At 29.4% G+C, this 24177-nt stretch overlaps 3 protein-coding genes and 2 long non-coding RNA genes across 9 annotated transcripts in view; 2 read left to right on the top strand and 3 right to left on the bottom strand.

The window, feature by feature from the left end:
- The first annotated feature begins 622 nt into the window (after window positions 1–622).
- Window positions 623–5575, top strand: LOC113799691 (kynurenine formamidase-like). Its single transcript, XM_075825281.1, is given in 6 exon segments — window positions 623–752; window positions 828–1195; window positions 1288–1449; window positions 2281–2497; window positions 4700–5065; window positions 5067–5575. Coding segments are annotated over 4 exon segments (933 nt in total). The 5' UTR covers window positions 623–752; window positions 828–1195; window positions 1288–1430; the 3' UTR covers window positions 5398–5575.
- On the bottom strand, window positions 2253–4701 carry LOC142646418 (uncharacterized). The gene is made up of 2 exons (XR_012847360.1): window positions 3638–4701; window positions 2253–3549 (listed from the first exon to the last, which is right to left on the bottom strand). It is a non-coding gene; the product is annotated as an uncharacterized LOC142646418 (long non-coding RNA).
- Window positions 5576–5656: 81 nt separating the features above from the next.
- Window positions 5657–11351, bottom strand: Mmp1 (Matrix metalloproteinase 1). Of its 2 annotated transcripts, XM_027350389.2 has the most exons (7): window positions 10414–11345; window positions 8223–8349; window positions 7993–8115; window positions 7088–7872; window positions 6687–7010; window positions 6269–6614; window positions 5657–5922 (listed from the first exon to the last, which is right to left on the bottom strand). In XM_027350389.2, exons 1-7 carry the CDS (start codon window positions 10606–10608, stop codon window positions 5909–5911), a joined length of 1914 nt encoding a protein of 637 aa, XP_027206190.2. In that variant the 5' UTR covers window positions 10609–11345; the 3' UTR covers window positions 5657–5908. The 2 variants fall into 2 exon arrangements, with proteins under 2 accessions (XP_027206190.2, XP_027206189.2); XM_027350388.2 differs by lacking the exon at window positions 5657–5922 and having other exon boundaries at window positions 5955–6614; window positions 10414–11351.
- A 2569-nt stretch (window positions 11352–13920) lies between these two features.
- LOC142646324 (uncharacterized) lies at window positions 13921–14736 on the bottom strand. Its single transcript, XR_012847277.1, has 2 exons — window positions 14087–14736; window positions 13921–14024 (listed from the first exon to the last, which is right to left on the bottom strand). It is a non-coding gene; the product is annotated as an uncharacterized LOC142646324 (long non-coding RNA).
- An 8461-nt stretch (window positions 14737–23197) lies between these two features.
- LOC113793643 (uncharacterized) overlaps window positions 23198–24177 on the top strand; it is a 60246-nt gene continuing 59266 nt past the window's right edge. For all 4 annotated transcript variants that reach the window (XM_075824976.1, XM_075824977.1, XM_075824978.1 and 1 more), the window contains exon 1: window positions 23198–23666. The gene's annotated coding sequence lies outside the window, so the exon portion shown is untranslated. The remainder of the gene's footprint in view (window positions 23667–24177) is intronic.

Here is a 24177-nt window from a genome sequence, read left to right as displayed (position 1 = left end):
GACGATGATCTTTTTGGTTTGTTTTCGAATGAAAAAAAAAAATACTTTGCCCCTCCTCTATCCGATTCGCAGTTGATGATGATGACATTGAACATCCATTGTATCATCATGGTCGTTTAATGGAATATTCTACGATTGCATCGAAAAATGCATTGCAACAGAATTTTTCATCACCGTCATCGTTATTATTATTATTATTAGTCAATGTAAATGCCAAATTTGAATAACCGATTGTTTGTTGTTTCAATGTTAACTAATTTAGTTCAATGGTAATGTAATGGCAACCAACTAGCTAACATTATCATCTAATAATGACAATGAATTTTGATTCTGAATGAATTTTCAATTTACAAAAAAAACATAGAATTATAGTGATTACGAAATTTTTCGAAGATATTTTTAAAATTGTTTTTGCGTTTTAGAAAAAAAGATTGAAAACAAAACACAAACTATTCGATGGAAGCAATGAAAAAATTGATATCGGAATTGGAAAACAATCAAAATTTCCCATTTAAAATTTGACAAAAAACATCGAGGTCAACAAAAACAAGTGAAAAGAAAAGTTTTACCAAGTTTAAAATCATCGAGAAAAATCAATGTGATTGGTCTCTTTGAAAAAAAAAATATTTTGGTCACGGCCATATATGATTCAATCTGTTTACAATCAAATTTCACTTTTTTTCTTTCTCTCTCTTCGATGATGTTTAAAAGATGGACACACAGTGGATGATAATCGGATAATGATAATGATGGTAGTGGTCTTTGATTCAAATAAACAAACTTTTAATTTCTTTTTTTTCACTCTTTTATCTTATTTAATGTTGAAGATTATGATCAATCCAATGAAAGGAAAGGAAAAAGAAAAATTTTTGAAATTTCTTGTCCTCGAAACTGTGTTGTCTATGGTGAAGTCTTCAGATCGCCGTCGCCGTCATCATCGTCGCCATGGAAAGGACAAACAAAGAGAAAATGATGAATTCGACCATTTCGAATTGAAGAAGAAAAAAAAAAGAGAAAATAATCATTTTCAATCATCGAAAATTGATGATTGTTGAGTAACTAAAATGATTGAGTGGAATCTTTCTCTTTTTCGTTCTTTTCAACAATAATAACAACAACAACAACAACAAGTCTATCTTGTTGAATTTTTTTGATCCATAATGATGATTATTTGATATCCCAATAGCACACACAGGTAATGATTATTATCTTTACACACCTATCACACTACCTTTACCATCATCTAAATTCATTAATTGTTTTGAAGAAAATTTCCTTTTCATTTAGGTTTTTGAAAACCGTTCTTCTCCATTGAATAGTTGGGATACCTGAAAACAAACCGAATCAATCAATCAATCAAATTGAATCGAATCGATCGATTTCATTTTCCTGGCACAAAATAAACATATCAAAAACAACAACAACAAAAAATGCATCAATGTTGGTCATGTAAGTTTTATTAATCCAAAAATGTCACGAATCTAAAAATATAGAAATTCGGTAGTGGTAAAGTCCAGTATACAAACAGCAAAATGATAATTATGTAAATTGCTTAGCTACCGCCGCCACCACCACCATCGTCAATGATCATCAAAAGCTTTATTCATTCATTCATTTTGAATTCATATCGATCGATTCATAGTTTTTTTGAATTGAATTGAATGGTTTCTTCATTCAAAAGAAACGAAAAACAAAAAAAAACAAATTCAAGGTTGCTCTGTTGATTAGTAAGGTGGTGGTTGTGGTTAACAAGCGGGTAATAATAATGAGAATATGAAACAAGTGAAGCTTGCGCGACAAGTTTTTTGTTTTTGTTTTTGTTTTTGTCTTTGCATGTTGTCCAGTATGAATTGAATTCATTCTTTTATCATTTCTGGGTGAATCAAACAAGCAAACAAACAAATTCTTAGGTGATGAATAGCCGTTATTGTAGTAGTAGTGGTTGTTTAATCGTCACACCTAGCTGTTGTATTGAATTTCAGGATTTTATTAAAAATAAAAATTTTCCATAAAATCAGAAATGAGAATATCATAACATCAAATTAATTCAAAAGTGGAAATTACATCGTAATCGAGCAATATCGAGCATTGGAAATTTTTTTTTAAAAACAAAATCACCAAAAGTGAATCATTCATTCAAATTCGGTGACTTTTAATCGTTGTTCTTTGTTTTGTTTTCAACCAGAAATTAAAATTAATTTTTTTTGTGTGTCCAAACTAATCTGAATTTGTTTTTTCTTTTGAATTCTTTGTTTGTTTTTGTTTTTGTTTTGTTTAAAGTTCTTTATATTGGAATCAAAATGACATTATTAAGTTTGATTGCCATATATCTATTATTGGTTTTAAAACCATTATTTTTTCAACAAATATCCGCACATCGTATGACAGTTGATTTAAGCTATAAAATGGATGCAAAAATAATGAAATGGATAACAGCTCGACCATATGAATTACGAATTTTAAGTCGTGAGAAAAAAACTGGTAATCAAACGATTCGGTAAGTTTTTTCTTAATTTCATTTCATTTCAGTTTTTTTTCGGATTTCATCGCCCAAATGATCGTACCAAATAAAACATAGTTAATCATTTATCGATATATATCGATTATTGCCGAATTGAATTTATAAAATCGATATCGATGTTGTTGTTGAAATGTTTACGGCTAATTTATCTTGATAATATTTCATCAATCAGTACAAATGAATGAATGAAAACAATCAAATCTTTACACAAGAATAATCATTGATATGACACATTAATAATAATGAATTATGAAATTGTTCCAATTCGTTTTTTGTTTTTGTTTTTGTTTTTCCTCTCTCTATCCGTTATAAATCTTAGAATTCAATCAGATGAAATATTTATGGCAACACATACGGGTACACATTTGGATGCACCAATACATTTTGGTGGTCTTGATAAATGGACAGTTGCTGATATTCCATTAAAAAATCTAATCAATCGACCATTAGCTATTGTTGATGTTGTTGATAATGCATCACATCAATTAGATTATTTAGTTACTGTTCGTGATTTAAATGAATGGGAAAAAATTAATGGTAAAATATTAGAAGATTCGGTTATTATTATACGAACCGGTTGGTCAAAAAAATGGCCAAATAAATTGGAATATTTTGGTACGGAAACAAATGATCCAAAACAGGCACATTTTCCTGGCCTTCATCCAAAAGCAGCTGAATGGCTTGTTAAACAACGACAAATTGTTGGTGTTGGTATTGATAGTCCATCAATTGATTGTGGACAATGTGATGGAAAAGGTTCACATATTATATTAAATAGTAATAACATTTATATATTGGAAAATATTGAAAAATCAATATTTATACTGAAACCAACCGGATCAACAATAACAATATTACCATTAAAATTATCGAATGCAAGTGGATGTCCAGTACGTCCTATAGTTGAATATAATCAAAATGATGATCATCATGATGAATCATTTTGATTGAAAACTTGTTGTCTTGTCGTTTTTTCTTCTTCTAAATTGAATTCTTTGTGTATATTTTTCTTTTTGTTATTTTTCTCTCTGTTGTTTTTTTCGATGAATAATAATAATAATAATAATAATTAAATCATGATACACTTGGTTTCATTCTTATTCTCATTTTACTTACTTACTTTTTTTTGGAAATCTATATGGATTTCTGTTGTTGTTGAACTCGATGATAATGATGATGATGATGATGATGATGATGAAAATGATGTATGGTGACAATGAACAACAGCAGCAAACATTTTATGAAGAAAAACTATTGAAACGAACGAACAAGATCCGGTCGCATAACGGAAAAATGGAATATATTTTCAAGAGAGACAAGAGAGAAAGAACGCGAACCCAAAAACGCCAAAAAGATAACAATAGACAAGAGTGGCCAAAAAAGAAAAAACATTTTTCAATCATTAATCTTGTTTCACATCTATATGATTCATTTCGGTTGTTGTTCGTTCTGAGATGTTTTTCGTTCATCTTTTTTGTCCATTTCGCATAAGGAATTCATCCATAGTATAGAGATCAAGATAGATAGTATTTTCAGAAGCATTCTTGGTGGTTGAAAAAGAAAATTGAACCAAAAAAAAAAATGATTTTCATTCTCGCTCACTGTTTCAACTTTTATCTTATATTTTAGATGAAGAAATGAAAATCACAATGAAAAAGTTTACAAACAAAACAAAACAAAAAATGAGGGAGCAGGAAATCTATAACAACAACAACAAACCCGATGAAGAATGAAGAAAAAAAACGCCGTTTTTCATCCATCGTTGTCGATGTCGATGATGGTCTAAATATGAACTTATTTTTGTTTTCCTCCATCTGATTATCATCATTTGACAATTGTCGAATGTTGATGATGATTATGATTATCAACAAAATTATTATTCGTTCGACAATTTTGTCATACACAAACATTGTTACTTTATGAAAACATTCGAAATCGTTATTTTTCTCGTATTTTGATAAATTCTTCTTTGATTTTTCTCCAATTGTTGATTATAATTTATAATCAGAAACTTCAAATGATGATGATGAGAACAAAAGAAAGATTATAAAAAAAATTGGCCTTTAGGCATGATGAATTCATATGAATTTTGACAGTATTTTTTTCTGTCCCATTTTTTCTTTTATCATTAATATTAATTTCATTTTTTTTTCTTTTTCATTTTTTCTTCATTAATAGAATTCAATCAGATGAAATATTTATGGCAACACATACCGGTACACATATGGATGCACCGAATCATTTTGGTGGTAAAGATAAATGGTCGATTGCTGATATACCATTAGAAAATCTTTTGGAACGTCCATTGGTTATTATTGATGTTGTTGGTCAATCACAAAGTGAACGTGATTATCAAACAAATGTTAATGATTTTAAAGAATGGGAACAAAAAAATGGTCCTATTGAACAGGGTTCAATTGTTATCATTCGTACTGGTTGGTCAAGATTTTGGCCAAATAAATTGGATTATTTTGGTACCGATACTACTGATGATACATTGACACATTTTCCTGGTTTACATCCATTAGCTGCTCAATGGTTAGTTGGATAAAAAAATCGTTGGTGTCGGTATTGATGGTCCATCAATTGATTGTGGCCAATGTAATGATTATCGATCACATGTCATTTTAAATGAAAATAACATTTATATTTTGGAAAATTTGGATCAAACTGTATTTGATCTGAATCCGGTCGGTGCTACATTGACTGTATTACCAATGCGTTTAGCTGATTCAAGTGGATGTCCAGTACGACCAATTGCACAATATTTACATGATCATCAATCAATGAATGATGGTCATACGATTAAATTATCATCATCATCAATTATCATCATGATGACAACATTAATTATCTCAACATTATTATTTTCTTAATCTATCTCACCAATAATAGATGGCGAAACTTGTCATCATTGAGATACATTCGAATCCATTTTTTTTGTTGTATAAATAATTTTTTTTAATTAAAAAAAAAATTTTAAAATCCATTACAAAATTGATTATAATTTTTTTTCAATTACAATTCCATTCTATAGATAGATCATTTATATTAGCCGAGTAAAAAATGAAAAAATTGACAAGATTTGTTAACACCTATTTGAAAAAGAAAATTTTTTTTTTTGTTTGAAAAATGAAAATCGATTGCCGAATTATCCAGAAACAAAAAAAAAATCTATTTACAAATTGAATTTTGTTTATAAAAAAAATAATAAATATCGATTCCGAATACTTGTTGTCGTTGTTTTTGATGAGCCCAATACTAATTGATGATGATCAATGTTTGAAGAAAATTTTATATTTACAGGTAAAATGTCATCAGCCAGCCAGCCAGCTAAACCATAAAATCGCCAATAATCCACACTTTGGGTTAATTGTTTGTTTTTTATCATGGATGAATATCTGGAGACGACATACACAGATAATACATAGCAATGAATAAGAATTTTTTTTCGATTGATTTAAATGATAGTGAATTGAAAGAGATCCAAAATAGAAAAAAAAATCAAACAAGCAAGCAAGCCCCTTTGGATATTTTAGTTACATGCGAACAATGATAAATCAATAATTGCCATCAACCAATCAACCAAATAACCATAACCATTTCATTACCATTACCAAAAAAATGAAAGAAAATTAATTGAATTTAAGTATATTATATTATCACCAAGTATAAATTTTCATCATCCATTTAGTAGCCATGTTGAAATGATAGTAAACATTATCATTAATGTTAATGTTAACTTACAATCTTGCATTGTATCATCATTTGAATTTGATGATGATTCTGATTTGATTGACAAATCAGAATCATCATCTATTCCGGCTGAACCATGTAAACGCCATTCACTTTCATTTGTTGATAATTGTGAATCCATTAATGCACTTGCAATCGGTTTTGTTTGACTAATACCGAAAAATGATCGAATATTATCCGTAAATGAATTACGACGATTATTACTAGTGCTGCTGCTGCTGCTACTACTACGTTTTTTTGTTGTTGGACGACGTTTTAATTTTCTACTTAATGATTGACAATCAAACCACCATTGTGATGTTTGACGTGGAAACGGTGGTTTTGCACGTGTATCAATCTATGAGAAAACAAAAAAAACAAAGGTTATATAATCAAAAATATGAATTTTCAAGATTGAAAATATATTTACCTCAAAATCAATATCATTAAAACGATAATATAATGGTCCTTTGAAAAAATAGGTCATACCATTTTCCCAACGGAATGCAGCATCCAAACGTGTCGGTATACCATTCCAATTTTTTATCGATTTTGGATATAGTTTCGAAACAGGTGGTTCGGTTTTTGAATCAAAACGCCAATATTCATTTCCTTTGAAAAAATATGTTTTTCCATTTCCACCCCAAACAAATGCAGCATCAACATTATCCGGTATACCGGCAAAACCAGTATTAATCAATTTTGGATATCCTTTATCCATACGCATATTTTTAAATCGCCAATATTTATTTCCCTATTTTTTAAAACATAACATTTAAGAACAGAATGATTGAAATGATTTTCATATAGAAAAACAATAGACAAACAAACCTTGAAAAAGAATGTCTTTCCATCGGCCCATGTTAATGCTGCATTTAAATTACCGGGTAAACCATCCCAATCGGTCGATATACGTCGTGGAAAACCATCAGCAATACCATTTGTTTCAATACGCCAATAATAATCACCTTTAAAAACATATGTTGAACCATCTGCAATACGTGTTACAGCATCAATACTACTATCTTGACATAAATCTGGTCCATCACCTGATGGATCAGGTTCAATTGGTCGTTCAGATGTAGATGATGATGATGATGATGATTCTGTTGATGATTCATTATTATTATCATCATCATTATAACCATATAATGCTTGTATAGCTAATACATCATCTTGATGTAATTTAAATTTTGGTTTATATTTTTGATAAAATGGTGCCATTAATGAATCTCTTGAACTACTATGACCAAGACCTAATGAATGTCCTAATTCATGTGCTGCAACTTGAAATATATTTGTACCAGAATATGATTCAACTGTCCAATGTTCGGCATTATCAAAATGTGCATCACCACCATATTGTGGAAAATATGCATGTGCTAATGTATTACCGGGCCCATCGAATGGATCACCATCACCATGTTCACCCGAAACAAAACGAATATCAATATGTACACGACCATCTTGTTTTACTTTGAAATTCAACGGTGTAACATCGGCCCAAACTTGAAATGCTCGTGCTATTTCACGATCAATATCAATTTTTTTCAAATTTAACTTGGATGGATATTGTGATATACGATATGTTAGATCGGTTCTTCGCCATTTTGATCCTTTAGTTTTTCCAAAATAAACAGAAAATTTAATTTTTTTGACATTGAATTTTTCAATTATTAAAGATTGTGATTATCATTATCATTTTTTAAAAAAAATAATGGTAATGATAACCTTACCTTGTAATGCATAACGTTTACGTCGTCTTCGTCGTCTACGTGCTTCTTCACCATGGCCATTAAGATCTTGATTGCCGCATCTTGGTGCATTCATCATTTGAATTGTTTCTTCATCAAGGATGCCTATTTTTGTTTTGAAAAATTAAAATGATGAGAAAAAAACAAGAAAAGATAATTTTAAAAATTTTAGAAAAATGAAAAAATTTTGACAAAATTTTTCATATACAAACCTGATTCATTTAGACCGGCAAAACGTTGAAATTCCATGATTGCTTGTGAATAAATATTTTCCGATATTAAATGTGATGATGCTGAATCTTCACTTTCATTCATATAGCCAAATCGTTGTAAGTAGCTCTAAACAAAATGAATGAACAAAACGTTAAAAGAAAAAAATGAATAATAACCACATGGTTAACGTGAAAAATATTTAACAATTGATTTTAGCGATGTGTCTGCAAGTGTGTGTGTACAATTAATTGATGGTGATATGATGATACAAGGGGTATTGTACTTTTTTGTAAAAATAAAACATTCCGTTTGCGTTTTTTGACCTTTGAAATGAATTTATCGAGTGGGTCGTCGATAAATGCTTTTGAAGAACGTCGATGACCTTTGTGTTAAAAACAGAAAGGAAACTATCGAGTATTCGAAGAAAAAAATCAATAAAACAATGATACAGGTCAATGAAATGACGAGAGAGTGATTCATGAGTGATTCACATCATCATTGATTGAATGAAATTCTTGGGCAACAAAGTTTCTTTTAGTGAGAATTTCTTTTCTTTCAAACCCTTGACAATGATGATAATGCCAATCAATCAAACTGAAACATACAGACATTGCATATGATTTTGGCAATAAAAAATAAAATAAATTTGAAAGCCATTATTAGACATATTTCAACCCTTTCACCCTGTGTGTGTGAGTATGTGGAGGGGTTAGATTAAGAAAAAGTGATGATTAAATCAAGGATCATGATCTTTTGAAAATCATAGGTCGATAATCCCATCAGATCACTGTCCGCTGAAGATTCGCTTTTCAATAATAATAGTAATGGATGATTATTACGTGACCATTATCATTAATTAGTCATTCTTTTTTTTTATATTCTACCTGTTGTTGCCAGTTAGTTAACCTTGAACTACTTTGATTGGAAGCAAATGATTATACACAAAGTTATTACTAGAAAAAAAAACAAAGGTTATTGTACCCTTTTCTCGTTTTCTAAATCTTTAAGTTCCTGACAATGAAAAAAAAGTATTTTCAACCCTTTCACCGTCAAGAGAGAGAGAGAGAGAGAGGGAAAACATATCAAAAAGATGTGAAATTTTTTTTCAAAACTTTCGGAAAATGGATGTTTTTTTTAAACATCGCTTCCTTGTTTTTTTCATATTCTTCACCTGTCTAATTTCTAAACAACAGGTTGTACCTACACAAATAAAAATGATAAATGACAAACGAAGAAAATGATGATGATAATGATTTGAATGTTTGACAAGAATTTTCTCTTGTTGCTGACAAGAATCTTTTTATTTTTAATTTCAAGTTCAAAGGCAGCTATCATCATCATTGTTTCGTTACATTGAAATGATGATTAGTGAAATTTCTTCATTCTTTCCAAACCAAAAAAAGAAAAACTTTTCCAAAATTCCTAAAATTAAATTAACATAAATTATCATTGAAAAAACTTAATTCAATTTCATTCGTCTTCAGATACCACCATCGTATAAAAGAAATGATGATGACAACAACTGTGTATAATAACCTTGAAAAGTGTGATAAAGAAAAGGTGGAAATTTTCTCCTTTATACACTTTAATATGACTTGCTTAAATACAATCCTGGATCGATCCATCCTGATTGATTGATTGATTGATTGATTGACTCTCACATTCGCTCAAACCTGTCAAAAAATCAATTGATGTTTTTTTCTCGAAAAAAATTGCATAATTAATTTTTCTATTTAATTAATCAATTCAAAAAAGTTTTTCTATACCAAACTTAGTAATTTTTGGAGAAAAAAAATCATTATCATCACTACCATAATTTTGTATGGATGAACGACGATGTTGATGATTGTTTTTTTGATTTGTTTCATTCACAGAGTTTTTGGGAAGTGAAAATTGTTTTGAATGTCAAAATTGTCAACATTATCTATCGACAAACAGAAACAGCAGCAACAGTTTGGAAAAAAAATGAAAATTATCATCATCATTATGATGATGACGATGACGACCATCAATTTTTGTCATTGATAAAATCATCATAAAGAAAGAGAAAGAGAAATTTCTTTCGACAAACATTTACCCAAAATAATAATTAGCAAATTTCCCATTACTGTTTTTTTTTACAGAATGGGAAATTTTCTTCAGAAAATTTTCCATAAGTTTTCAAAAAAATAGAATTTCTTGGAAACTTACCATTGCACCAACATCGGATGATATGAAACGTTTTCGACGACGATGATGGTGATGATGATCATCAATGTTATTTTCAATCATCATTTGCAGATGATCATCCAATTTTATCGATAATTTCGTTTGATTTTCAGTTGGAGCTGCATCAATTATCACCATCATCATCATCATCATTGAGATCCAAATGATCGATATCATCACAAATTTAGAATGACTAATTTGAATTCGAGAATTTCGCTGTTGATAGATCAATTTCGATCCATTATCATTATTATTATTTTGGTTTGGATCGAATCGATGTAAACATGATGATTTTTGTTCAAATTATTGATCAAATTTCGTTGAAGAAAGAAAAAAAACACTGTTGATTAATTCATTAGAATTTTACAGGTGATAACGGTGAAGATGAAGGTCGGTTGGTTGGTTGGTTTAAACCATTCAACTAAATTATCAATCGGTATTTATATAGTCGGAAAAAAATTGTTTATTTTCTCCCCCACTTCTTTTCGAAAAGAAATTCAGTTTAGATATTGTTGTTGTTGGTGGTGGTGGTGGTTTCGATGATGATGACTAATATCATTCATGAAAATTGAAGGATAGGTTATTGATAGGATAGGTTATCACATCAATGAAAGAAATATATAGTATAGAGAGAGAGAGAAACCAGACCGACGATGACCGGGCTAACTAACGGATGACCCGAACTAACCGACCAACAACCACACAGATGACCACATTCACACTAGAATATCATCATCACTGTGCTCTGGTGTACTGAGAAAACAAAAAAGTCGATCAGCCAGTTGATTTTTCGGTTTTAAGGAAGCAAAAAAAATAATGATGATGAAGAAGACTAGCGGAAAATATTTGCAGAAAGAAACTTTACAAAGAAAAAAAATTTTCCGGAAAAATAAACAAATTCCCGAAAAAAAAACAAACAAACTTTTTAATCAATCAAGTGATTCACAATGTGTGGAAATAACGGTGTAATTTTTTTTTGTTGTTTTCATTCAAAAAATCATCATCACTTTTTGGAGAGAGAGAGAGAGAGGGAGAAATATTTCCAAAATGACATTGATTTTGAATGACAAATCAATTTCGTTTTGTTTTGTTTTTTTCTTCAAAATGATGATGATTTCATTCAAAAACTAAACAGAAAAAAACAACCTAATAATTGAAAAATTTTAAAAATCATAATTAACACACACACACAGAGAGAGAGAGGAAATCAATCGATTGATTCAATTCGATTTGATAAGATGTGAACGGAAACAAAAACGAAAAATTTCTGACAGGAATCGCAATGTTGAACGAAGAATATTGTTGATGATGTTTATCACCACCGGCGGTGGTGATGAAAGTTGTGGCGGTGGCAATTTGATGGTAGTGGTAGTAGTTTTATCTTTGTTTTTTTTCATTTTTTTTCAAAAAAATTCCAAAAAACACACAACACAATTTGATCAGTTTGGATGGTTCGGTTGATTGATTTTTGTTTCAACGAATGAAAGAAGAAAAAAATAAATTCCTGAAAAATTCACTTGTCATCCATTTTCATAATCATCATCTTCATCATCATCATCATCATCGTCCAACTGAATGATTATCGCCATCATCGTTGATTTCAAGGTATTGTTGTTGTTGTTGTTCAATCATATTCATTCGATTGTAACCGATGAAATTGAAAATGGAAAAAATTGAAATTTTCAAACAAACAAACAAAATTATCATAATAATAATAATTATAATAGACGTTAATAATTGATTTTTGGTTTCCCTTAGTTGTTGTTGTTGTTGAAATCAGTTGATCATTCGATGAATCCATTCAACCGATGAAATTGATGAAAAAATCTTTGCAAACAAACATTTTGAAGATGAATGGATGATGGTGGTTGGAAAAAATTCCCATTGATGAACCGAGCTTAAGCCAACTCAAGAAACACACACATCGATGGATTTGTATCACAGATTTTTGATTGATCAAAGATTTTTAAAAGGTCTAAGGAAGAAAAATTTGTCTTCAAACACGTTATCCATGAATTGATGATGCTTGTATGTTTTTTTCTCTGAAAAGAACGGATTAAAAGGATTTTGGCCACTTGGTTGAATTTTTTTTTACCTTTAATTTCATTGCCGGCATGTAGTGATTGAAGAAATCTCAACAAAAATTTTCAAATCAACAACAAAACAGATCAAGAACAGAACAGTTAAAGCTAAACAGACGAAGCTCAATTTTCAATGAATTTTTTTCTATTTTAACAGTTTTTGAAAGTTTCAAAGTATCAAAACTTTATGATGATTATAATTACCATCATATATGATGAGGATAATGATGACAGGCAACAGTAGGCAACAGACAAAAGAACATTCGATCAATCAATCAATCAAAAAATTCATAAATTTATTCGCATCAGGTTTTTGCAATGACCAAATCGAACATCAACAAACATTTATCGATTATAGCCATATCATTATCAACGTCACTGAAATAAATGAAATGAAATGAAAAAAAGATCCTGTTTGGACACCTGTGTGTTAGTTAGTCAGTCTATGGTTGTCGTCATTATCATCCTCAGCATCAGTATTATTATCATCAATCGTTGTCGTCTACCTCGAAAACACACACACACGTGTTTGCGTGTGTGTTTGCACATTCATAACACGTTTGTACTCAGTAATCAGCAGTTGTTTCAAGTGCACGTATAGAGAAAGGAGAAGGAAGAAAAAGGATGCAAACAAAAGAATCAGATCCGATTTTCTATTTTTGTAAAAAAAAATTATTAACAGAAAGAAAGTATTAAGGGAAAACAAACAAACAAACAACAACAGTGATCTTAAGCTTTTAGTCTCAAGATTATGAATTTTTTCATTTTATAACTTTTTAACTTTCAATCAAGTCTTTTCTTTTAATTTTGGAAAGAAAAAAAAAAGACTGTTACGCCCAATACATTATCATTATCATAATGATGATGATGATGGCAAGCAAATTTGAAAAGAAACGTTATATGTCTGTGTGGAAGGACATTGATGTTTTAGACGATGAATGAATGAAAACTTGAAAATTGAAAAAAAAACAATCGATATTTTTCAATTGAATTTTAGCTAAATATATTTACATCATCATCATTACATGATTAGTGTTGCTGTTGAATGATGAAATTTTTTTTCGTTTGAAAATCCAGGAAAATGAAAATCGCCTTCCTCATTGAATTATTATGGATGAATGGCTGGCTGGCTGCTGTTGCTGTTATCCCATAACAAAAGAAAATCATTGATTGATTTTTCGTTCCCCTTGTCGATGATTTTTGATTTATTCCGTTTGATTTTGGTTTAAAAAGTTTGTTTTTCTGTTTTGTTTTGTCATTTTCTTTTCAGAAGAAACAAATTTGATTTATACCCGTTCAATTCTTTGATCTTTGTCTTACAAATGTGGTCAAAATTTTTTTGATTTTTTTAATTTTTTTGAAAAAACTTTTTTCGGGTTTGTTGAATTTTCAACATTTGTTTCTGATATTGACATATTTCTTTTGTTTGTTTTTTTTCGTTGGAAAAAAATTGAAACTTTTTTTCTCAAAAAAAAAAATCAATTAATTCTATGATTTTGATCCGGGAATTCTCTTGAGAAACGAAATCAAAAAATTGAAAAAATCAAAAAAATTGAAAAAATTGAGTTTCATACCTTCGGTTTACAGATGGCGCCAGTTGTTTTCGTAATCATCAACAGAATTATTCGAAACGAAAAAAAAAAACATTCGAATCGATTTCCTGAAACCTACGTGTATTTGCCATTGCCATTGTCATTATCATCATCAGTTTGTTTGATTCTTTATGGCAGTTTATCAGTTTTTTTTTCGGTCGGTCATCGTTTTGTTGTTTCCAACAAAACAAAACAAAAAAAAATGAATAAAAAGTTAATGATTTTTATTGATTTTCGTTGGTTGCTTTTTTTGGTCACAAATTTCATTTTCACTTGTGTGCACAGTCCATGAAAATAAAGGCGAACAGAAAATTGTGTTAAAGAACCAAAGAAGAGAACCAAGCCAAAAAAGAGAGAAATTCTTTTTTTTTCATTTTCTCAAAAATAAGACAACCAAATCATCATTGTTTCAACAGAAGACAAAAACAAAAAAAATTACAACAATAAAAAACAGGCACCAAATTTTTTCTATGTTCCACTGAATCTTTGAAGAATAAAAATTTTGTCACCAAAAAACTAAAAACATCCCACACACATCACATTAGATCGGCATGTGGTATATCATCATTTTTGTCAATGTTGATGATGATGTGTTTGGATGTGACTTTCATTTGATGATTTCGGTTAATTTCCTTTTTTTCGTTGCTTTTGTTTTGTTGTTTTGATGCCATCATCAACAACAAAATCATCGGTTTTTTTTTGGTATTGATTGATTTTTTCTGCTGTTTGTTTGTTGGATGTTTTCAAGTTTGACAATGAAAAAAATTTTTACAAAGAATAAAAATTTCTCTTGAATTTCAATTTTTCAAAATTCATTTCTTCAAACACAATTCTTTGTTTTGTTTTTGTTTTTTGGTTTTTTCGGTTTTCAATCGAAAATCGATTTCGATTTTGTTTTTGCGTTCGAAATCGATTTCATTCGAAATTCGTTCATCACTTTTTGTTGGTTGGTTGTTTGACTGCTGTTTTGGAATCAATCATTGGGTCGATTATTAATTTTTTTCATAATTGACTACAACCATCATCGTCATCGTCATCGATTCATTTCATTTTTTCGGTTAATTTTCTGTTGTTTACGAGACTGGCTGGTGGTTAGTTTGTTTGGACGGATGGATGGTTTCGGTCTGGCCAAACAATAATCGATAATAGGCCGAAAATCTTTTCCTTTCCAAAATAATTATTTGAAATGTTTGTGTGTGTGTGGTTGTTGGTGAAAGTTTCCCTTCGATCGACAAATTCAAAATCATCATCACCGATTCGGTGAAACAAAAAAAAAATTATGCAAATTATTTTTCAACCGAATCTTTTTTTCCCCTATTTTCATCATCGTTATTTTTAAAAATGATTTTTTTCTTCTCTTTTCAAAGTTTTCAAAATGAATAAAATTCAGCCAAAATGTGTTGTGTGTGTGTGTGTGTTCGGAAAGAAGATAATGTTTTTGGTTTTGTTTCGGAAAATCATTCGAAAAATTTGTTGTTGTTTTTCCAATGAACAAACGAAAAGACGATTAGTGAAAACCAAACTCTAAACCAAACAACAACAACAACAACAAAAACCAATTGATTTACCTTGTTTATCAAGGGGAAACATATTTTTTTTCTGAAAATCATCACTCATTGCACAAAACAGGCTCATCAATTCTTTGCTTCTTCTTCGACGATGATGATCATATTGAAATGAAGAAATTGGAAAGAAAAATTTCCGTAATTTATTCCTGAAATTATTCTTTTTTTGAACGAAAGAATTTCGAGAAAGATTCTTGAATATTTTTTTTGTTTTTTGAAATTCTTTGATGATTCTACATCACCATGATGATGATGAGGAACATTCACATTTTTCGCTTCTTTTGGGTTGAAAATTTAATTTTAAACAAGGATTTTTTTCTTTTTTCCGTTCATTTTCATTCAATCCCCATAAAATATTTAAAATGAAATGAATGGAATGAATCTTATGAAATGTCAATGTGAAATTTTAATTTTATTTTTTGGAAAAATGTTTCTCAACGAAAAAATTATTAATAAGCTTAGTTTTTCGTTTCACTTTTCATCATCATTTTTCAAGAAAAATTTTAATTAAAAATTGATCTCATTACGGTAGTGGTGGTGGTGATCTTGATTTTGGTTATCCCCCCTCCTCCAAAAAAAAAAAAAATATTTATAGGATTCAATTCAAACAACCAGAACCAAAAAGAGAAATACGAAAAATTTGTCCACCGAATCTTCCTCAATCCAACCACCCATACTCATACTTTGTTCAATCTGTCCTCATTGACAATTCTGACTGTATAGACAGAATTTGACAGAATTCATTTCCAGAATAACAACAACAACAATGATGATGATGATGATGTTACTTATGAATACAAAAAAAATCCACTTGAATATGAAAAGAAAAGAAGAAAAGATGATCACTTGACTTATCTTCATCTTGATATTCTATCTGATCAATTCTATCAACCAAATCATGATAATATTCCTTTTATTTTCATCATCATCATCATCATTATTATTATTATTGCTGGTGGTTTGTTATTGAATTTTCTTTGGTTTTGGTTTTCACTTCAACAAGACAAGACAAGACAAGACAAGACAATCACAAATTTACAAATGATAAATTCCTTATTCAATTCAATTCAACAATGATGATGATGATGATGATGATGATGACAATCAATGAATATAACCCGGAATAATAATGGAAAGAAAAGTTATCATTATTTACATATAATGTATATGTGTGTGTGTGTGTATTCCAGAATCCATAAAAATAAATAAATAAATCTCCATTCGACGATTCTTTCCGATTCTTCTTCTTCTTTTCCAACAATTCTTGTTATTATTAATAACAACAAGAGAAAATAACCAAATTCCATTATTTGATTGGTCTTTGTTGTTGTTGTTGTTGTTGTTCTCGTTGTTGTCACATTATGAATAAAGTAACTTAACAATAATGCTACAAATCATCATCATTTTCTCGATTCCATAGAATTCTTTATATATAGAAATTTGGGTTAAGTTAATATTCTTCTTACATACAAAGAAAAGAAAAAATCCATATTTTTCAAGATTGACATGATTACAACGAACAACGAATGAGCAACGAATGATGATCAAATAAGTCATAATCAGAATGTTTTTTTCAGCGATTTTTTTTCTCCACTGTCAATTTGTTGAGAAAAGGAATTTTTTTTTGGATGAAAATTGCTGGGAAATTTCCCTGTAATTTTTCTCAAGTTTGAATAATTTCGAAAAGAATGTTTGTTTGTTTGGATTGCGAAACTGACTGCTGCAAACAAACATTGAATTTTTTTACAGAATTTTGAAATGAAAAAAAAACAAAAAGTTTTTTTTTAACAAACCGAGAAAAATTCCCGTTTTTTTTTGGATAATGGACATTGGTCACACTGGAATCCAAAAGTGATGATAAACAACAAAAACAAAAACAAAAATAACAAGCAAAAAAAAAGAAACTTTTTTTTCGCATCATTAAAATTCCGAATATTCACTTTGGGCTCGGGTTCTCTCGGGTGTCACACTGAATTTATCGGGAATGTGTGGCCGGGTTGGCCAAATTCAATCGGGCAATGTTTTTTTTGCTGCAGAAAAATAACGGGAAAATTTTTTAAAGTTTTTTGTTTAAAACAAAAAACAAAAAAAAACTGCTAATTAGCAAAGACAAAGACAAAACTAAATTCAATTTCAAATGTTGTCACTTATCATGGATATCATGTTTCATTGAATTTTGGAATTTTTTCTGTAAATTTTCTGTTTTTTATTTCGTAAAATTTCTTTTGTCATTAACGCGTGCCACACTCATTAGTTATTTGTAATATTCGCAAACAAACATTGTTTCTTGTGACATTTGTCATTTGCTGTCAATTTAGTTTTGTTTTTCGTGTTTTTCACAAACACACACACTTACTTTAATTAATTACAAAAGTATGTAATAGATTTTTGCCGAGAACATTTTTTCCCCGGGAATTTTCTCTAATTAACACTTGGTTGTTTTACGAATTCTGACCCTTTTTTTTCTGACACAGGGTGTTGAAAAATGTCATATGGGAAAGGAAATTCCCCATTAAAAATTTTTGACCAATTGATTGGAAATGTTCCCAGAAAGAAATGTTTCTGGAAACTTTTGGTTTTTCTTCTGGAAAAACAAACAAACAAAGAAAAATGAATCATTTTTTTTTTGTTGAAATCGATCCGATAAATGGATGTTCAAAAATACAACAACAAAAAAAAGACGACGACGATCATTAGACAATCATTTCTTCAGGGTTTTTTTTAGGTTTGCTGTTTACATTCATTTTCATTTGATAACGATACAGCAAACTGGATGTTTTGTTCAATTTTTTTTGTTCAATTTTTTTCCCATTTATTTTCATTCAATTCACACCCATCATCATCATCATCATTGATGAAAAGGCAAAGGCATCAACCAAACCAACCAAACAAACAAAAAATTGCATTCAATTTTCCATTCCAGTCGATCGATTCAAGTCAAATATAATGGTGATGATGATGATGATGAAAAAATGGCCAACAACAACAACAACAACAACAAAAACTGCATACCTTTCTTTCTTTTCTCACACTCTGTATTTTTTCTTCCATAAACATTTTATCAAATTCTATTCAGAATAGAATAAAAATTTTCACTAGTTTTTTTCTTTTCTTCTTGGTCGATTTTCAATATTATTATATTCAATAAACGATTGAAATGAATATATTTATTCAATAATTCAAAGTTAAAGGGTGGTTAGCAAGTTGATAATGATGATGATGATGGTAATGGGTAGAAATGGAATCTTTTTCATTCAATATTCCATTTTCCACTATTTACACATAGGTTGATAATGTTTTATTATTCTCGAAAAAAAAAATGAAAATAGTTGTTGTTGTCAGCAATTCTTCTTTTCGTTGTTGTTGTTGTTGTTTGTTGTTGAAAAAACATCATCATCATAATCATTTTGGATTCTCGAAAAAACCCGAAAAAATTGATTGTTCACAAATTTTTTCGTCTTTTTTCTTTTCATATTTGACGAATATTGAACTCAATGAATAAATAAATGATGATGATGACCATTATTTGTCCGTTGCTATCATTATCATCCATCGTCATTGAATTTTGATGATGATGATGATGGCGTAAACGAAAATCAATGTTATGGAAAAAATTCTGTTTTTTTCTTCTTTTTTTTGTCCAATACATTTTTTGTGTTATAAATGATGATGATGATGATGAAAAAATTTTTTGGAGCTAAATTTTGTTTTCGGGGAAGTTTCTCTTTTTTTCCCTTTTTTTTGAAAACGTTATTTATTGGTTACGGGATTTTTTTCCTTCTTCGGGAAATTCAATTTGAATTTAATTTTTTTTCAGCGATGACAAAATAAATTCATATTAGGTTTTTTGGTCTACACACACATATCACATAAATTGATGATAATGTTAATTTTCGAGGAAGAAAAAATTTCCCGAAAACAAATTTTGCGGAAAAATTTTCCCATAAATATTTCTTTTGAAAACAAACAGAAAAAAAACTTATTGAAAGTAAAAATTTTAATAGGAGGGAGGTAGGTGGAAAAGTTTTCCACAATCATCATCAAACAAACCAGAAAAAAACTATAATAAAACGTATGTGTCAATCAACGATTGTCGTTTATAGTGTGATGGTGGTAATAATCGAAAGAAAATTTCCTGCATCGAAAAAAAAATGGTTGAAACAAACGAAAAAAAAACAAGGCACTGAGATTGATTTGTTTGATAGTTTTGTTTGTTGTTGTTTTTATAGAAAAAAAAATTCTTCTTATGTTGATTATGATGATGATTGTCGATCGTTATAATCGACTTTTTTGTTGTCGTTGTTGTTCTTCTCTCCATTTCGCTATTTCTACTCAACTCTATCCAAGATGATGATGACAGATTCTTGTCGTAAAAATATACATCAACATAATATTTTTTCTGTTTTGGTTTTGGTGGATAATAATTTCATTTCAAGATGATGACTTGCTTCTTTTTTCAACTTGGAAAATGTAATCAAATTTGTTTTCGTTTAAGGAATCAATATTGTTGAAATAGAAATCTTTTTTTGTGTGAGAATAATGAAATGTAATTGTGAAATAGTTTACGAAAAAAATATTTACGGAAATATTTCTTGTCATTTGAAAATTGATCATTATCATCATCATCATTTTCTCTTTTGATTACCATAATCGTTGTTGTTGTTGTTGTTGATTTTATTGTCACAACTTATCGCTACAACAACAACAACAACAAAGAATTTTTTCCAACAATGAAATTGTAATGACATTTTTTTTGGGAACAAAAAAATCAAATTTTATCCGGTTCGGATTTATGATGATGATGATGATTTTTGCTGTTGTCGTTCATTCTACAATCACTCTGTAATGTTTATTTTATTCTTTACAATCGATCAATGATGATGATGATGATGATGGTAGATCAAAATTCTTTCTTTCATTCTTTTGGGATCAAGAATCGAATGAATTTGAACAGAATAAGAATGTGAAGAAGAAAAGAATAAGATTAGTTATTTACATTGTAATATGTAACATTTTGTATGTTTGTTAATTTCTGGAAAAAACTACAACACAGAGAAAAATGATTCTCCAACATCATCCAATTCGTTCGTTCGTTTGTTCTTTCGTTCATTCATTCATACATTTGTTCAAATTGAAATTTCATCCATGCGAATATAATTGATATAAACATCTTTGATATCTCAGATGATGATTTCATCTTGGAAAAAAAAAGCAAAAAAAGCAAAATAATGATTATTATTATGAACCAAGAAAGCAAGCAGGCAAAAACAAAAAAATGTTTCAATGTTTCTCATATGTTTTGTCATAAGGTTTTCTATAGGAATTTCTGTTGGCCGGTCTGTTTATTTGAATTGTAAATGCCAGCATCATGTGATGATGAGTAGTGAACAAAAAAATATTTGATAATTTGATTGAATGATTATCATCAAATGGTCAATTTGGTTGATTCAGTTTTCGTTCAGCTAGTTCCATAAAAACATTATCAAATTCTGTGTGTGTGTGTCTTAATGTAATGCAAAGTAAATCAAAGAGAAAATCTTTCAATAATGTTATTGTCTTTTTGAATGTAATGTAATGGGGGCCAGAATATGACAACCTAGCCTAGCATTAACCCCCCCCCAAAAAAAAAAAAAATCATTTTCTTCACTTTTGAATCGCTTAAAATAATAATGATGATGATGATGATGGTAAATTTTGGACATGATTTGATTTGATTAAGCCAGAAAAAAAATCTATTTTTTTTCTTCTTGTCGTTCCAAGATTATTCATCCATCATTACTGGTGAATGGTGATGAGAGGCAACAAAAAAGCCAAAATCAACCAAAAACATCCATCCAAAGGCAAGAACAAATTGGGTGAAATTTTACACATTGAAATTTTCTAATGTTATCATTTTCTTTGGCCACTGCTGCTCCAGTTATATCCCAATTCATATTGGCCCAATTTATTCAAATTTTTCTTGCTTTCTTGCTTTCACTTTCTTAGATCTGTGTTTAACAATGGATTTTTTTTGCATTTCTTTGTATGATGATCAAAGAATGATAACAAGACAAGACAAAAAAAACAACAACAAAACAATTTACGAATAATAAATAAAATTGGCCAACATTTCATTCGGGATGAGATATTTTCATGGTTGTGAAAATGTATCGGTAGGTATTGTATATTTTTCTCCAGAAAGAAAAGAAAAACTGTTGTTGTTGACATTTTTTTTCCTGTTTGTTTGTTTTGTATATTTTCTTTCTTTTCTGAATGATGAATGAAGGGATGGAACAGCCAACGACAAACAACAACACAAATAACAACCATATGGATGACAATGAAATTCAAATCAAATTTCTTCAAACATTCGTCTTTTGCTTATTTAGGATTTGTGTGTTTTGTGTGTTTTATTATAATGAAATATGATGATAAGAATAAGATTATATACAACCCATCACTAGAATCACTGATCATCACTTATCATTTTCCAAAAAAAAAAAACGATATGATGATGATGCTCAGGCGCCAAATGTACGTATATATTGATGTGAATGTGGAACTGAAAAATTGATACGGCAAATTCTATAGAGAAATTTGGATTTCTTATGGATTCTGGTCCATTAATCAGTATACTGCTCCCACGTATTTCTATTTCCACTTCCACAAATTGAACATAGATATGGCGCACAGTTAGCATCATCATTCTAGGTCTGTTTGAATATAAAGAATATTCTCTCTCTGTATGTTTTTGTGTTTGTATGATCAGATCAGATGTAAAACTAAATTCATCTGTGTTCAAGCAGTGTAAGTGTTATCATGTGTGTAATGTATGATGTGTAATCGTATCGTATCGGATGATATCCTATTTCCTATTTTGACATATATTTTCCATATTGACAATATTTTTTTGTTTGTTTTTGTTGAAAAAATGTTCCAAACAAGACGACTATTTTGACTTAATGATGATCATTCTCAAAACATTTTTTCTTACATATCTCTCTCTTCGTTAATTGATTTTTAATTTTACAATTTGGATTTCAGATCGATCCAAAAACCAAAACATTTTTTAAAAACTTTAAAAAATATCTAATCAAAAATTCAAATTCATTGTTTGTTGGTGTTTCAATTCTTCTTCTTCAACAAAATTATTCAAAGAATTTTACATCAAAGAAAAAAATTTCTTTGATTTTAATCAATATTGATTTTGTAATCTTTTCACTTGCACTCTCTCTATTCACAATTCAGATCGATTTGAATCGCAATTTGACATTCTTGAAAATCAACTAAATCTACAATAACAACAACAACAACGACAAATAAATAAATAAGGAAGAAGAAGAAAATTGAATATTTGAAATTCTTATATATTCTACTTCGTCTTCAGGGTTATTTGATCCATCATCATCATCATTGATTCTGGTTCTTTCTTTCCTTTTTTTCGCATGATGATGATCATCATCAAATAACAATCCAATTTCTTTTTTCCTTCGATCTTATTGATTCTACCATCATTTTTTTTCTTTTTCTTCTTCAAGTGTTCTCTCTCTCTCTCCTCGCCAGAAAAAATAGTGTTCAACAACATCATCATCATTACATGCACATATTTGTTGTGTGTGTTTTTCTCGTTGTTTTGTTTTTTTTCTGTTCCGGTTATTCTCTCTCTCTCTCGGTGTTCCATAAGTGTTCCAATTGTGTATGTGTTTTTCTGTGTTGTTTTCCATCATTGAATTTAATGTGTGCTGCTTGTGTATAGATGATTGTCACCAAGGAAAAAAAATTTCTTGTAAACTTTCCTTCATCTTTCCAATTGTTTATATCGGTCAATTTGGATGATTGAAATTTGGTTTGATGTAAAACCGAAATCAATCATCATCATCGTTTATAAAAAACAAACAACAATTCGTTGTGGATGTTTGTTTTGTTTTTCGTTTGTTGATTTCGAGAATCATCATCATCAAAAAAAAAAAAAAACAAATCGTAATAACCCTTCGGATGTTGGCTGCTTATTGGTGGCTGTAAGTGTTATTTTCAATTTATCTTTTTACTTTTTTTCTGATTTGTTTCGTTGTTGTCCATTATTTTCAATGGATTCAATTCGGTCGAATCGATTGGTCAAACCCAAAAGCAATTTTCGTATTTTTTATTTAAAAAAAAATAAAATCCCAATGAAAAAACACACACACACACAACATTATTTGATAGTTGTTGGTGGTGGACATTTGAAACATTTCAAATGTTAATAATAATGGCGATTGTTAATGCCCGTAAGCATTTCTTTTTTTGTTGTTTGTTCGTTTCTCTTTTACTCTGATATCCCGAATTTTGATTTTTTATTTCGATCGATTCGGTTTGGTTTGTTTGTTCATCGATTCAGAGATTATTGCCAATAAAAAAAAGTCCAAAATGTAGAAACTGAATCTGATTCTGTTGGTTGGTTTTTTTTCATTTAGTTTGTTTGGCTGAAGATGACCATCCAACAAAACAAAACAAAACAATGTTGATTATCGACAAGTGTATTATGCAACA

Source organism: Dermatophagoides pteronyssinus, unplaced genomic scaffold (assembly GCF_027571235.1).
Source record: "Dermatophagoides pteronyssinus isolate colony J.1.1.1.1 unplaced genomic scaffold, Derpt_VIB-CSIC_2022.12 sq0003, whole genome shotgun sequence".
Lineage (NCBI taxonomy): Eukaryota > Metazoa > Arthropoda > Arachnida > Sarcoptiformes > Pyroglyphidae > Dermatophagoides > Dermatophagoides pteronyssinus.
The sequence above is the reverse complement of the archived record's forward strand: the minus strand, read 5'-3'. Positions and strand labels throughout refer to the sequence as shown.

Coding starts and splice junctions, on each gene's coding strand:
- Mmp1 (XM_027350388.2), bottom strand. CDS start 10,608: ATGATATCGATCATTTGGATCTCAATGATGATGATGATGATGGTGATA. Junction 8,350..10,413: donor CATCCGATGTTGGTGCAATG/GTAAGTTTCCAA, acceptor CATTTTGTTTAG/AGCTACTTACAACGATTTGG. Junction 7,873..7,992: donor TAAACGTTATGCATTACAAG/GTAAGGTTATCA, acceptor GAAAAACTAAAG/GATCAAAATGGCGAAGAACC.